This window comes from Platichthys flesus, chromosome 24 (assembly GCF_949316205.1).
Source record: "Platichthys flesus chromosome 24, fPlaFle2.1, whole genome shotgun sequence".
Taxonomy (NCBI): Eukaryota; Metazoa; Chordata; class Actinopteri; order Pleuronectiformes; family Pleuronectidae; genus Platichthys; species Platichthys flesus.
The window spans coordinates 6,245,584-6,261,841 of record NC_084968.1 but is presented as its reverse complement, the minus strand read 5'-3'; the positions used below and the strand labels follow the sequence as shown (position 1 = coordinate 6,261,841).

The 16,258-nt window shown below is 41.1% G+C and overlaps 1 protein-coding gene across 12 annotated transcripts in view; it reads right to left on the bottom strand.

Moving 5' to 3' along the window:
- The window catches only part of mark2b (MAP/microtubule affinity-regulating kinase 2b), a 44,574-nt gene that overhangs the window by 15,236 nt on the left and 13,080 nt on the right, over positions 1-16,258 (bottom strand). For 7 of the 12 annotated variants that reach the window (XM_062384288.1, XM_062384290.1, XM_062384296.1 and 4 more), the window contains exons 2-15: positions 13,904-14,074; positions 12,275-12,328; positions 9,965-10,013; positions 9,719-9,784; positions 9,230-9,300; positions 8,713-8,769; positions 6,719-6,955; positions 5,407-5,526; positions 3,857-3,983; positions 3,633-3,745; positions 3,136-3,210; positions 2,750-2,807; positions 2,229-2,380; positions 1,476-1,570 (exon numbers count right to left, since the gene is read on the bottom strand). In XM_062384288.1, the coding sequence (XP_062240272.1) occupies positions 1,476-1,570; positions 2,229-2,380; positions 2,750-2,807; positions 3,136-3,210; positions 3,633-3,745; positions 3,857-3,983; positions 5,407-5,526; positions 6,719-6,955; positions 8,713-8,769; positions 9,230-9,300; positions 9,719-9,784; positions 9,965-10,013; positions 12,275-12,328; positions 13,904-14,074 (1,445 nt within the window). The remainder of the gene's footprint in view (positions 1-1,475; positions 1,571-2,228; positions 2,381-2,749; positions 2,808-3,135; positions 3,211-3,632; positions 3,746-3,856; positions 3,984-5,406; positions 5,527-6,718; positions 6,956-8,712; positions 8,770-9,229; positions 9,301-9,718; positions 9,785-9,964; positions 10,014-12,274; positions 12,329-13,903; positions 14,075-16,258) is intronic. The other 5 variants (XM_062384291.1, XM_062384293.1, XM_062384300.1 and 2 more) reach the window with 2 other exon arrangements.

Sequence of the window (16,258 nt, the reverse complement as noted above, 5' to 3'; positions counted from 1 at the left end):
AAAAAGGAAGGTGGGGAAAACAGGAAAAGAAAGGAGATGCCAAGGAAACGCAAGTGACTTGAGATCCAGAGGGACAAGAGCTCAGACCAAGATAAAAGAACAGATGAGGAAAATTAGAAAAGGAGAGAAATAAAAAGGGCAGGGTTTGGAATGGGGAGGGGGTTTAACAAGAATAGTAGCCCAAACTTCAAAGCATTAATGATGATTTCAAATAAAGTAACTAATCAAAGCGGATGACAAACACTACGTTAGCAGGGTCCACTATGGCTAACAGACCAACAGTATAAAAAAAAGAAGCAATGCTGTCTCAAATGACCACTTCGGTGCCATGAAGTGTTCAAGAAATGTGTCAAATGAATATGGATTCATTTCAATCATTTTTTGGGGATGGACACTATTGTGGGAACGAGGGGTCATTTGAGAATTAAGCAGTAATGACAATGACCACTGGATCATTGTATGAATTATGGTTTGGCTTAATGTTTAATGCTTAAAATATATAAAAACACACAAAGCATATGGCTGGTTAATGCATGAGTGATATGTGAATGGTTTATGTACACGCGCTCCTGAGCGAGAAATTTGACGCCTCGGATTTAGTTTAAATAAAATAAACATGTGAAAGTGTTTTTTATTGCCTTAATGTGAAGATAGAAAGTTCACAATCAACCAACTCCATTGTGGCCTAAAGACAATTTGTTTCAAAGTGAAGTTGTTTATTGTGGTTGAGGAAGAAAGGAGAGTTGGAAGAAAAAGTTTAACAAGGAAGGATAAAATGAGGATAAAAAAGAACTGTGCAGGACCAATTCAGTGAGGAAATAAATAAGAATGGAGCGCAAATTCTACTCTTTTTCGATAAAAATATAACTTTTTTAAAAGAAGAAAATAGAAAGAAAAGTTAGTTTGAAGAATAAGTTAGGGCCACGGTGTGTCATCCTTTGCACGTGAGAGTGTGTGTGTGTGTGTGTGTGTGTGTGTGTGTGTGTGTGTGTGTGTGTGTGTGTGTGTGTGTGTGTGTGTGTGTGTGTGTGTGTGTGTGTGTGTGTGTGTACGCGTCCAGCGAACCCTGCTCTGCTCTGACTGGCAGGCCTCCATCAGACCATCTCGGGTAATCTCTAATCTACTGGAGGTTTGGCCTAAATACCCAAGAGAGCCTGATTTCCTCATCCAGGAGGGCTCACCCCGCCCTGGGCCTTGGGGCTCCCTGAGCCAGCTGGCAGCACTTTGGAGAGCACCAGCAAAGGTCTTGGATTCAGTCGCTGAGACAGCTGTGGCACTGCTTCATTCACAGACCATAATGAGTGTGTTTGTATTAAGTGTGTACTGGTGATGAAGCAGTGTGCCTCGAAGCAACTAGTTGGGTTGCAAGTGACTAACGACAAAGAGTACATGTGAGGATGACAGCAAGTGGGTGTGCTTGTCCTTATCTTTTTGAAAACGTGTCTCTTTTGTGATTGGGCGCCATTAATTTGTACCTGTCCTTGCCGTTCTGGATACTCTGGCTAAGCGTGGCTCGCTCTGTCAGAGGAGAGTTCCGACTGCGACTGGTACCGGTGGACAGGATGCTATTCTGTAGGAAGAGAGGGAGAAAAGGAGAAGAGGGTTAGAGATATAGGAATCATTTCAACCCGGGATCAGTGCAGTGGCGGAAGGATGACATTAAAGGTGACCAGTTATTCCTGGAACAGCCTCGAACCAGCAATGACTTTAATTACATAAACCTTATTCATTCCTCACCAATTTATGCCTTAAGAGTATTGACTTCGATTAATTCATTTTTCTGCAGCTGCTCAAAATTACATGCACAATCAAACAATTACAAAACCCATTTGGGAGTTGTCGTCTAAAACCCATGCATACCTGCCCAGTTGTTTTTCATGGCCCTGGCTGATAAAAAGCTTTGATCATGTTGAGGTTGGGTGGAGCAGAACTCCATATAATATTAAAGAAAAATAACTGTTGTCCCACCCTTATAGGTACGACAAAACTAACAAGGGTGTGGGAGAAATGTCAAACGAGTAGATGTCCATATAGTCCGAGGAAAAGACGTGATCAGGATCCTCAAGGAAATACGTCTGTTTAAGTCAACACGGGACGGGAATCCACAAAACATCCATTCTAAACCCTTAAATATAAGTGATTTTTTAACAAAAAATGAAAATGTCATGTATGCGTGTGATGTATGTCATGTATGTCATGTATGCGTGGGATTGGAAGAAAGGTCTCACGGTGGAGGGCGTAGCGCTCTTCTTGCGATCAGTGGAGACGAGAGGGCTGGCCGGAACCTTGGTAGTGGAGCTGCCCGACGAACCCTTCCTCCCAGAATCCTCAGCTGCAGTCCGGTTGTCTGCTTGACCCCCCCTCTTAGAGTAGGTGGAGCCTATGAAAAAGAAAGGGAAAGAGGGAGTGCATCAGAAAGGCCGTCACTTGAAGCTTTCTGCCAATCATCTGTCAAAATCCTGACACCACTAATATTAATCAGTTTCACCTTCTTTCGTGGCTTCCTTTCATTAAATCTGCTCTGCCAGACCTCTTAAACACATTGTCCCCTCTCCACTCCTCTTTCTTACTTCATTCTCTGTTCCCAAATAGATTCAACCCTCCCTGATCCACCTCCTTTCTGTTCCCTCTCCTACTCCCCCTCTTTTTATAACATGTCTATAGTTAACTGTGAAGAGGTATTTTAAAAAAAAAACTGAAGTTGCTCCACCGGCTCCCCCCAATCTCAAGAGACACACACAGCTCTCACCCTGGTCAGTGGTTCTGCGGTTCTGAGGCTTCTGGTTGGATGACACACTGCGTTGTACCTTAGACAAGAAGGACACGGGTCACTGTGTCATTCTTTATGTCACAGATTGTTTATACACACACACATATTGGGATTGGGATGTTTACAGCCACTTTTCTCTCAGCCATAGAGCTGTTCAGCCATTAATGCAAAAATTTCAAGCATGCATGGAGACAGCGGTTGCTGATGCTCACTGAAACTATGTGTCGGTCTACAATCACAAACCCTAAAAAGAGGATAACATCAAAGTAGATTCACAGGTTGCTTATGTTGTGATCACCATCACTGCCTGGAGTCGGGAGACCTCGTTACATATTAGCAGATAACTTTATGTGTTCTCATTGTACCTTCTGAGGTGGGGAGGGGTCGTTAATGTTTCTTACATCACTTCCTGGTCGAGGCTTGATGCCACTTTCATCCAGCTGAGGAAGAGAAAACAAGACAAATGGGTGCCAGGAGCAGATGAATGCAGAGATGCTCTGGTGTGGATAAAGCCAATACCAAGGACTAAAAATTGTGCCGGTTGGCGCTTCTAGCCTGCAAGAAGTTTTGAAAGTAGCGTTTCAGACAAGTAGAGGAGTTCTCGGCAAGTTTGCTGGCTTTGTTGCTCACTTAAAAAACCAACCAACGTAAATGAAGAAGTTAAGGGAAATAGTTGACTACGAATGAAATGTTTTTATTTCAGGTCGGTATCTGCTTCAGAGGCTGACATATCAACGTTTTTATAAACGTTTGCAAATCTGTCAGCTCATGGGTTTTAGGTGGTCGTTTCAACAGGTCTTAGATTGTGTTTTTATTCAGTGTCTCAATGATACATAGATTGAGTGTAAGAGAATCAGTATACCTCAGAGTTCCTATAATCCAGTAGTAGGTATGTAGCCATTACATCATTATACTTCTGGTTCAACAGCGAGTCCTGGATCTCCTCTTGAGAGAATCCCATTTGCAGCATGATCTCTATACGCACACAGAAAAGGCAGACCATGATTACTCCACTGTTCTCCGAAGGACACATGTCACGTTGTGTGTGAGTGAAAAAAAAAAAATTGTATAAAGGAATGCATTTACCTTTTTTCTGTGTGTCTCTGTGCCTACCTGTCCTCCTAGGGTCCTTATAATCTGGCTGGGGCTCAATGTAGGGTTTGAGTTCTTCCTCCTCGTGACCAACATTCATCCATCGGTCCCTCATTATTTGCTGCTGGGAGCAAGTCAAACAGACAGATAGAGGGAGACATAAGACGTCAAGGAGGATGAAGGGGAAAAAGCAGAGGAGGGAGGAAAGGTTAAGGGAAGAGTGGATAGCAAACAAGGAGGGTACACCATTACCATTGTATTCCGTAGGGATTTTCTCACGGGCTCAGGTATTTATTGTCAATATAGAAATAAATGTTCCTTTGTAACATTCAGATGTGCATCAAATTCCACAGGGTTTTCCCTGGATTTATTTGGGCTTAGGTTTCGCTCAACATGGACATAATTCTAGGCTGTATGGCAGATATTTCTATGTTTTTTTTCTCCTTTAGTAAAGTGGTTGGAAGACACCAGGAAGTTGTTTTGACAATTTCCTCTTTGGCAGTGGAACATGTTACACCGGCCTTAAGAAACTCCTGCAGGTTAAACTGGACTTAGCAAATACATGAGGATGAGTAACTCTGAAAGTCTCACAATAGACAGACTTGAAAACACTCACTAACCCAGCAACATTAAGGCGACAAACAATCCACAATGCAACACTCTGTCGTAGTACTGTCTCCATTCAAAAAATAATATCTGCTTTGATGAATAAACACTTAATTGTAACAGCCTCTCTTAAACAATTGATTTTCCAGTACAGGGTTCTGCTTCCTGAGTTGAGCTTCACTGAGCTTTGAATAAAGAGATGAGCTCCTACAGATGACCCGTCTTGTTTTCAGGCACATCCTTGGACACAAAAAAAATGGATGATGATCACGTACATAATTCAAACAGATTGTGTCAGGTAAAAATTGTAGCCAAAGGCAACAGGACATATAAGGACATAATGTTTCACAGATTGCTTAATGGAGATTTACGCAGATGTAAATTCAATCATCCTCAGTCAGTGAGCTGCTTGATCTAAAACACTCTAAAGCAGGTGTAAACAGACACATGACTGATTTCTGGCACTAAAGCTTGAGTTAACTTTACAGTGCGGCTTCTACATTTATCAGGTCAAGCAAAAACTAAAGAATGATAAAATCTTCCGTCTAAAGCCGTTTCCATTCATCCACCTTTAGTGAAACCAAATTCAGCAAGTCATTAATTCTCAACTCACAAGTATTTACTATGGTTTTAAAAAGAACTTTACACTTCAGTAACAAAGTCACATATAGCTGGTAAGGCAAGTGCAGGTAAAGAGTATAGCACTCTGTTTAAATACTAATAAGTTAGGTTAGTTTTTGTTTTTTTCAGTGTCCATGTTTTATCAATACAAATATAAGGAAAAGTTTTGTTCAACGTGAGAATTAAATAAAAGGGAAATAACATGGCAGAAATAGATTTTTTTACAACCCAGCTTCACTTTAATCTACATACTTCCACCATTGCAATCCAACAGTGTCTTGTGATTTGTGAATGCGTGTGTCAATACATGCATGTACCTCGAGGCTGCCTCGTTTCGACGGGTTGAGGATGAGGAACTTCTTAAGTAAGTTTTCGCAGTCAGTCGACATGTAGAAGGGAATCCTGTATTTGCCCCGCAGGACACGCTCTCTCAATTCCTGTAGATGGAAAAGGGCACAACTTTAGGTTTTGGAGGAGGAAAGACTGAGGATTTGATTGGTTATCCTGATTATGTTGTGCATTTGTGAAAATATTGTACATTTTTGGATGTGTTTTAAATCAACATCTCATCTGTATGCAGGTCCTTACATCTCTCTCACTATAGCTCCCTCTGTTTGGGCTTGTATTAGCTAAATTGCAACATTAGATGTGGTTACACCCACAAAAGATTAATAGTTTTGTTAAACAAGCACTTCATTCACTTAACCAAAAGCTGGACAGCATCTAAATAAGCTCAATTCAAACGTAATGTTTGACGTTATGGGAAAATTATAATCATGTTTTTTCTGGTAAATACTTAGTTTTTTATTTTGATTAAGTTGATTTGAGATATTTTTCAGCTTCCATACAATCACCCGGCACAACTGGTTAACATTTGTGTTGGTTATTTAATTCAGTGGATATTATGGCTCTCATAAATTAGCACTTATTCAGCGACTGGAGGATAAGTGCCTGTTTACACACTATAATGCACAAAACAGGCTTTCAAGGAGCTAAGACTGCCAGGCACTGAATATTCAGAAAAACAAATACTGAAATTAAAAAATCTAATTAATTAAATGCAGTCATTAAACGCTGACGTAATCACTTCACATTTTTTCTGAGTGCATCACACATAAAGAAAAGGAATATATTTTATTATAGCATCAAACACAAGGGATTAAAAAAACAGAAGACAGTGAAGTTGTTTGTTAAATAATTACTAAACCTAGAAATGTAGGTGTCAAACTTAAGTGTGCACAGCGAGAGGTAGTGCAAAGGCATATTTAATGATCATGGATGTGTTTTGCAGGCATGTTAATATCAATAGCTTCACATTCAATGTCATATCGCCCACCCAAAATGTGTCTGCACTTCAAGAATGAGTCATGTGGGTACTGACTGCATGCAAAGTGTGATAGGTGGTGAGAATAAGTACAGTTCTCAGAGAGTATTGAATCTTCTTTTCGGTCTAAAAAAAACCACCAAATCCATTTAAAAAGTACAAGTTCACTCATTCTTGAGTTCAGTTTCTGCTTTCTGTAGAGGAACAGAGACCAGCAGGACAAATACTGCAACCACCCACAGAATACAGACATCCACTTATGTAACATTAACACACACACAAGCACTCGCTCTCCTTTCCCTGACCTTGAGGTTCTGGCCATCAAAGGGCAGCGATCCGCTGACCAGTGTGTAGAGGATGACCCCCAGGCTCCAGACGTCCACCTCTGGCCCGTCATATTTCTTGCCCTGGAAGAGCTCCGGGGCAGCGTAGGGCGGAGAGCCACAGAATGTGTCCAACTTGTTCCCCAGCGTAAACTCATTACTGAAGCCAAAGTCCGCTATCTTGATGTTCATGTCTGCATCCAGCAGCAGGTTCTCCGCCTGCAGACAGACAGACAGATGAGAGTGCGAGAGAAAGGAAAATGAGATAAAAATAAAGACATAATTATGATGTAGAGTGCAGGAGGATGTGGTGGGAGAAAAAGATACAGGAGATAATGAATGATAATCAATGTGCTGGGATTTATTTTTTCATTTGCCAAGAAGCAAAAAAAAAAACTTGAGATTTGCTTTGTGTATTGCATTACTGTGATATTTTTACACTTGGTCAGAGGAACAATAACTTTGTAGCAGACGAGTTTGACAAATAGACATGCAGAGCAATAATTACACACTGCGACTCATTTACAGACACTATATCTGAAATTCATCTTTCTCTGGAGGAAAAAACTGGGTCTTTGGAGAGAGAAGAGGTTTTAAGAGTAATGGCTTGGGGCCTGCAAGAAGCACACAATGGGCAAAGTGAGCTAGCACAGTTTATTTCTGTGTGTGTGCTGTGTGTGTATTCCTGAGCCTAAAGTGAGCCAGTGAGCAAGGAGGCGGGGGTTGCCTAGCAACAGGTGCACTCTCCTTTTCACTTGCTCTGAATACTCTGCAGCTTCTGTGTGTTTAATACATCACTGACATCATCTGCAAGCTCTGACCTATTAAATACACAAAAACTGGCTTGTCATTAAATTTTTGGCATATTTTTATATATAGCTCATTAACATTTTTAAAGTTGGGGGGAATTTTAGGCCTTTCTTTGACAGGACAGATTTAGAAGTGAGAGGGGGGACAGAAGAGACTGGGGGTGACACGCGGCAAATGGCTGCAAGCTGGAATTGAACCCATGCCGCTGCAGAGACATGAAGCCTTGATATGTGGCGGCAGCTCTACCAGGTGAGTTATACGCCGTCCCAGCTCATTAATATTTTTAATTGGTCAAACAATAACATTTAACTGATGATGTGTTTTTCAGAAGAAACTTAAGTAGAGCAGGATTTATCTGGATTGCTTTCTTTTACATCTCTGCACCCAGATAGAATAATTTTACACTGGCTAAAAATGCAGTCTCATCAAAATTTGCCTCTCGCAGTGTCAGGCCCAGTAGAGTTAAGCCTGTCCTGGATTTCACATCGTAACCCCAGAGATCAAGAGTGATTAGGATATTGTGCAGGATGGTACGCATTATAATAATGAGAACTATCTGTACTCCAGAAAACTATTTTTTTTCCCCAGGCTGCCTCCTTTTTTTTTTTTGGTAAATGACAACCGTTATTAACCATCATCACCTGCTTAAAGTGCAGAACATCTTGATCCAAAAGAAAAGTCTATTAAAAAGTCAAAAATAACCATTATTGGGACTTAAGGATGAAAGGGTTCCGCTTGATCATTGTTACAGTAATCATGATAATGTGTTGTCCTCTTATTCTGCCTGCTGACACAATAAGAGGATTTATAACTGCATAATGCTAAGAACCCAAATGACCCGGAAATAATAATAGATAAGTGAGTGTGTGTGTTGCTTTTATTTATTGGCGACCATACTGTGAATCAAAGACTGGGAGTAAAATAGAGACAAAAGGAGAAAACAGGAGACTACCAAAGACGTAAAGCTGTCTACTGTGTGTGTGTATGTGTGTGTGTGTGTGTGTGCGCGTGTGTGTGTGTGGAGATGAATGGGTACAAGTTTAAGTCATTGTACTTGAAAGAGAATGACATCTTTGTGATTAGAGACTCAGAGAGAGAGGCTGCTTGCGCTTCAACGCTCAATGTAATTCCTGAGTGTGCGTTTGTGCGCGTGTGTTTTCTCTCACCTTGAGGTCTCTGTGTACTATACACTTCTGATGGCAATACTGCACTGCTGACACAATCTGCAGAGTGAGAAGTGAGTGAGAGAGAGAAAGAGGGAGTCATAGGGGGAGAGAAAAGATGACAAAATGGCAAGGTTGAATCAGTGAATGTTCCTCATTAGGATTTTATCAGGACACATTCACATGGATTTAGTAGGAATGACGAATTAAAGCAGTCCCTCGTGTTAATGGTAAAAGAAATTATATCATTGAAGCATAAGATAGCTTAAAATACATGTCTTTTTGGGTTTAAAAGAACAACAACATAGTTTTAACCATAAATGATATGTAATAAGTAGTGTGTAAGGCTGTATTCCTTTTGCTCTCATCCCATCTGCCACTATTCCACAGATACAGAAAGACTCCACACTGACGAATCACTTTAAATCTCAATCAAACTTTATCCTAAATTAAACATATTAGCATAATTTATCTATGATATTGCACACACAAGTAGGGAAAATTTCCCCCCAGCACACACCTGTCTGAATTTGGCACGGGCTTCTTTCTCCTTCATCCTGCCGTGGGCCACCAAGTAATCAAAGACCTCTCCTGGGAGACGAGAGAAAATGCAAGAGAGAAGTTTTAGTGTTTGAAACAGACACTAGTCTCCTTAATAGTATTGGTTCAATGGGACGCTGATCTGAGGAGTACTGTGCTTTAAAAACAAGGAGCACACCTAATCATTATTTAAAGTAATTTCTAAGTTACAGACTGATATTTAAGACATATAAAATGGTTTTCAATTTCATCTGAGAAAATAAGTGTAAAAAAAAGGGCACACAAGCAGGGTAAATACAAAAGAGGATATTGCGATTTCTGAAAACAACCCTTTGGCCAAATAACTTCTGAAAGACTCTAGAGGCTGTACATTAAAGAGAGGTAGCATTTTTTGTTTGATGGGAAACACAAGATAACATCCAGAGAGCAGAGCCTCAGGGGGAATGATTTCACAGTGGCACGCACTTACCTCCACTAGCATACTCCATTACCAGGTACAGTGTCTTCTCTGTCTCGATGACCTCAAAGAGCTTGACTGGAGTTGGAGAAAGAAAGAAGTAAGGATAATTGAATGGAGAGGGTTGAGTGAATTGGAGGGTGAGGGGAGAAGATAGAGGAATGAAAATAGAAAAAGGATTACGAATGCAGAACAGTTAAAGTCTGGTTCTTAGTGAGTGATGACATAGTGAACAGCTCACGTGTCTGCATGACTCACCTATGTTGGGGTGATTCAACATCTTCATGATCCTCACCTCCCGGAAGAGCTGTTAGAAAGCAAACCACACAAGGTGCTGTGTCAAATACACTTTCAGACGTCAGGTGGTGGGGTTGTGAGTTACATTTATACTCGACATGTTCCTGTGCAAATAGTGTCAAAGATTTTAGTGTCAGTGTATGTGCACAAATGGACATTGAGGGAAAAGGAAAAAAGATTCTGAGATTGAAAAATAGCTGTTTTAGTTTAGGATTGCAGTGTCATTGCAAAGACTCCAGTCAATATTTGTAGTGTAAAACGACACGGAAAACCCAAACATTCATCTCCTGTTTATGAACATGCGGGTCAAATTACTCGAAGGAAGACAAAAACAAAACAAGGCTCGTGGTTACGCAACAGCAGCGATTCAGGCAACACCGGTTTGAAACCAGGGCTGCCAAAACATATTTAAGGATCCCAGAGTTCAACAGACAAATGAAAAGTTTGATTTGCATTGTGCTACTTGTAAACTGTTAACAATATGAGAAACAGGCAAAAGCACTCATAAAAAAGTACTTATTAGACTGAAGTCTACCTCCAGGCAATATGGTCTGTTCCTATGGTAAAGACACGAGGAGAAGCTTTATACTCATTAGGAATTTATTTACTACGAGTCAGCAGATAAAGTCACACTGTGCTTCCTGGATGTTTTGGAGGCAAATAACCCGGATGTCACACTGTAGACAGACAGCCAGTCGCAAACTTGCTAGGCTGGAGCTGTTAGTGTTGCAAAACAATCAAAAAAGCAACAAAGAGATTGCAATATTTAACAATGTCAATCAGAGCCCTTAAGCTGAATATATATGCTTATTCTAAAGTCAGCTAAAGTACCTGTGTGTAGAGCTCTTTAAATGCACGACTGTTACTAAATCTGGCTTTAAAAAACTGCCCTTAAATAACCCATTACAAATACATAACAAACATGAAATAAGTTTCGACTGGGAAAAATTGGCTTAACAAGTTCTGTTTGCTAACATGAAGCTCCCTCAAGGTTTTGATGAATAAAAAGCCAACATCTTCAACATATGATATAGACCTGTTAGTCTGACAACATTGCCTGTTTGTGTGTTTGCACTGTCTTGAGGTGACTCTGTTGTAAATGAAGGTATAACCGCCACCAAAGGTTCAGTTTTCGTCTGAGTTTGATTTTTGGTCTATCGGGTGGAAACTGAATTATGCAAAATTTGGTTGAAACTAAAGGTCAGAAGAGAACCAATTAAAGCATTGTGAGATAGATGTTTTTAACTTTTTCGTTGATTTCTCAGTGAATATTGGCAGCTCAGTGTAGCTATGCGCCCTGAGCCTACATGAATATTTGTGTTTGGGTCATGATCCATCCTTTTACCTTGCAGATAGTCTATGTTTAACATCACAGCCACCAGGCTGGCTCAATGTGTCACCCCCCCCCACCACTTTAGATCAACACTGATCTCATTCAGCTTTTCTAAAATGACGGTAAACTTCAATCCCTGCAAAATCTATAATTGGCGCATGCACATAGATTTGCATTTGAGTGCTAACTTACAATCTATGCAAGGGAGTCTGACTGTTGTATGTTAGTATTTGGAGAGTTTCAACATCAACAGACTCTTTGGATCTTTCCTGGTGATTCTCTCCCAGGCCATCGCTGCAGCAACCTCCAGTTCCTGCATGTTGTGTCTCTGCCTTTAGCCTGGTCTTCCACAAGTGGAATGCAGCTTGCTTGTAATGTGATAAAAGAGCCACATCGCCCACACAGTTCTTTCTATAATGACGTATACCTCTTCAAATTGAAGCTCAGACTTGCTGTCACATGTCATCCTTTATTTAAATTTCAAATTTGAGTCTAAAGCACAAAAAGGTGTCACTCTCTAAATACTTTAAACTTTTGCTACATCTAAACATCAAATGCTTTCGAGTGATTTTGCACACAAGTTTGTTTTCTATATCTTGTGTCTCTGGCTGCAAGACACTTGGTGTGTGTGTGTGTGTGTGTGTTTAGTGTGCAAGCGTACATGGTTAGAGTTGTGCGTGTAAGTGGACAGACTCCACCCTGCCACGATCAAAGGAAGTAATTGCAGCTTGTTTCCTGTAATTAAAACTCTCTCTGAAAACTAGACCACTTCAGAAACAGAGAGGGACGAATAGAGAGAGAGAAAGAGAAAGACACATGGGCAGGAAGAGTGAAAATGACTTCTGCAAAAAAGGGATAAGAGGGACTGAGTTCTGGATTTCATTCCGTTGCCCGTGTGTGTCAGTGCGTGTGCGTGCGCGAGAGTTAGAGTGACCCACCTTCTGCAAACTGGAGGAGTTGAGCTGTGTCTTATCAATGATCTTTACAGCCACCTACAAGCAAAACAAGAACATATTCATCTATTATTACACTATTATTCATTCAATACAATGGGTTAGTGGGTTTGACACATCCCCCTAACACAAACCTGCATAGCCCCAGATACACACACTCCCTGAAAACCTGACCAGCATTGTTTAAAGTTTGCGCAGATATCCTTGTTAGATCTCCCCATTCCACACTTCAACGGCCAAACCCGTATCCTCAAACACAACCAATTCCAACCCTGACCTTCACCTCACTTTAATTCACACCTCAACCCCTAACCCTAACCTAGGAGCTCAGAAATTAGTTTTTGACCAGGCTTTGGTCCACATTAAGAAATTTCAATAAGAATGGTGTTTATACAGGAAAGGTCCCAAAGAAGAAACAAACCTGTAGACACTTGAAAACAGTACAATGCAATCTTGCAGCATCAAGTGATAAATGGAGCTGAAGCAGGGTTTTACCCTTATAATATTAATGTATATAGTTCATTATCCAATGTGGAAACCAACATCATAAACATAAAGAGATAGAAACATTATAAGGCAAAGAGCAAGTTGGGAGACATATTATGTGAGAAAAGAAGTTTTAATGAGAGCAGGCAAGGAAACAAAGAATCTCTCAAAAAGGACACAGGAAGAGAGAGGTCTACTTCTCTCTCTCCCATTTCTGTCTTTCGCTATCAACTAACTCCTTTCTTCCACTCCTCTTTCTGGTTGTACTTGTCTGTCTGACTCTTTCATGCCCTCTGACTCTCCCTTGTTTTCTTTGAGTGTGTGTGTGTGTTTGTGCCAGCGAGTCACATGGAGTGTTATCAGGGTGTCAGGCACAGGGCTGTCACACATTGACAGAGCCCGCCTACCCCTCGCTCTCGCCACACAGGCCGAGAGTTGGCTTGACAGGGCCTCAGACAGAGCCCGGCATGGGCTCAAAGCGGACGCTGCTTCGCTCTTAAAGGGACAGAGTGCTATGTTACATCACATCTGGAATTCACAGTTAGCCAGAGACATTTAGGCTTCTCTATTCAGGCGGACAATGGTGATCTAATCTCCTGCAGCAGATGTACCGTCTCCAAAGCCATGCGAGCCTCAGATCAGACCAGACATACTCTATATCACAGCGTGAACCCTTCCCTGCTCTCAGTAAGCAGGAAGGAAGATTAACATTGAGACATCCGCTAAACGTGTATATTGTTTTTCTACTCAGGGCTAGTTAAAAATATGAAGCTCCTTTTCTTTCCAAAGTAGTTTTTGGTGATTAACCAGTCACTTCCTGAAAAATGGAGTAAAATGCCACTTAAACCAGACTTGTTAACAAAATCTCAGTGACAGCTTGTCACTATGTCTTAATCAGACAATTTAAGCTGTTTGTTTTTTTATATTTATTTTCCAGACAAAGACTTAGGGTTTAAATATTTCTTTAAAAACTGCTTTCTTAGCCTAGCAACAAGCCTATAGAAAAGCCTTTGTCCAGAATGTGACCTAAGTGGCTATAAATAAAAGTCTAAAATGTTCAGAAGGTCGGAGTGACGCTGGAAGTGGAACCAATAGTGAGATAAAAGCTTTCCAATCTTGAATGCCTACCTCTTTTCCGGTGAGGACGTGTCGCGCCAGCTTGACCTTGGCAAAGTTGCCTTTGCCGATGGTTTTCAGTAACCGATAGTTACCGATGTGCGGCTGGTCATCTGATGTGGTTGTGGCGACGGAGTTCCGACATCGCGGCATGCTGGTGCGGCCAGATGATGGCTTGGTCTCCTGGACAAAGAAAAAAGGCGGAAACACTGTAAGCACAGGATGACTTGAAGGCAGAATGTATAAGAACTTGACTGTGACAATGTAGTGGATTTCATCTTATATCACCATTTCAAAAGGTGTTTTCAAGTAGTTTCTGGTGGACAGTTAGAAGTTTTACTTATATAATAACGCATAAAAAGAAATGCAGCATTGAATTGAATTACTGATACTGATTTGCACATTAATTACAGCGGCAAAAGCACAACACTTGAAGGCTTTTGGGTCCCCACCCAAACATAATATGCAAATATACATATACTCAAAATAAATGATAGAACAACTAATATTTGAGAATAAGTGTGAATTCAGATAGGACATTACAGGTAATAATGGCCCAAACAACTTCAGTTTATTCTCTCATTCTGTGTGTGCATGTGTTGGGGTATTTTAGGAATGGTCAAAAAGTTCCTTGTGAATTTAAATGGTATTTTTCCCAAAATGCACGTCCCAAGTAACCCCTGCTTCCTCCACTGTATTTATGTCACTATACTGGAGCCCCGCTGAACGTACATCACTGGCGTGGTCCTTCGCATGATTCCGGCCAAGGCCAGAAATGTATAAAAGTTATTTTTAACAATCACTCTGCTTCAGTTCATCTTACAGCAGACAGTAGGTCTTTGGAGCTATATACACACCCACAAAAAGAAAACAAAACCTTGCTGCGCTGGCAAGTTTTGGACGGCTGGCAACTGCGATTGGGTTTCAGCTCCAGGAAAGGGTCACAGCAATTGTGAGTGTGAGTGTGAGTGTGGCTGTGTGCGTGTGTGTGTGTGCGTGTGTGATCTGAGCAGACAGGTGACAGGGATCAGGGTCAGAGGAGAGGACGACTGGCTCCAGGGTGACGAGACGCAAACACACACACAGACTAACTGCGGCACAAACAGCACTGCAAAGATACAAGAATGCACACTCATCCACACAAAGGTGTGGGTGCACAATCACATATGCCAACATATGCAGAAGAAGAAATTACACACACACACAAACACACATCTCAGAAATTTGACACCAATGAGAGAGAGAGAGAGTAATGCTTCACTGAAATTCACACTGTTGTTGCAGATTGAGGAGGTTGACACAAATCATCTCTTTCTCCTGTTATGTCCAACAGACTAGTCATTTCAACAGTTGAATTATCTACCTCAGGCTTGAACAAGTAAGAAGCTTGCCGTCTCACAATTTACCTGCAAAAAACTTTTTTTTTTAATCAAAATCTTCCTCCCTCCGTAACCACATCTTGGGTCATTGGAAACAAGGATTTCCATGATAACTTCATTGTGTTTCTTGGCCCAGATGGTATGAAGTAATGTCTGCATTTAAACCCCCCTACCCCCAACAACTTTATGCTGACAGTGCAGACCTGCATATAAAGTATAATAGGGCAGATTAAGCCTGAAAGGGGGGGGGGGGGGGGGGGGGGGGGGGGATCTGGGATTAAAAGCAAATGACAGTTACATTAAACCCAGAGGAGAGGGGAAGAACCTTATGTGGCCTTGTGCGAGGGGGAAGCAAATTATTTTTATTTTTGGATCATGTGGGAGAGAGAGACTGTTTGACACAATGAGACCCTGTCTGACTGGACAAAGGCGATTTCTGGAACAGTTAGGTGGTCCTCACTGAGCTGTCCTATGGTGATCTGTCCTCCTCTGTCACTCACTGAGGGTTTGCTTTGAGCTCATTGGAGTAATGTTGTCCAAAATAGAGCCTGGCGGTCAGATTTTGCCCTTAACAAAACATTTGTGTCTCCCAAGGTCCTCTGGAAAGTGATACGGCATCATATTCTGCTTTCTTGTAGTTTATAACAGGTGTCTTTGAGACAATGTACAAGTAAAATGTACACTTTCTAGGAACTTAAATGTAAAACTTCCTTGACCCATACACCTGATTACTCTCTAGATTCCTCCTGATACAGTCAATGTCTTGTGCCATGAATACACATAGATGGACTGGTGCTAACAATGCTAACTTAACTAAATAAAAACAGACAACCAAAGCATCTTTAAAAAAACATAAGAGGGGAAATGCATCCCAAAGTGCTATAGTTTTACAGATATCTGGAGAAGAGACTGCATCTGCACACTCAACAATACAGTGGTTCCCATCAAGGACAATGCTGTGCTATTTAATAAACATACAAGACTCAAC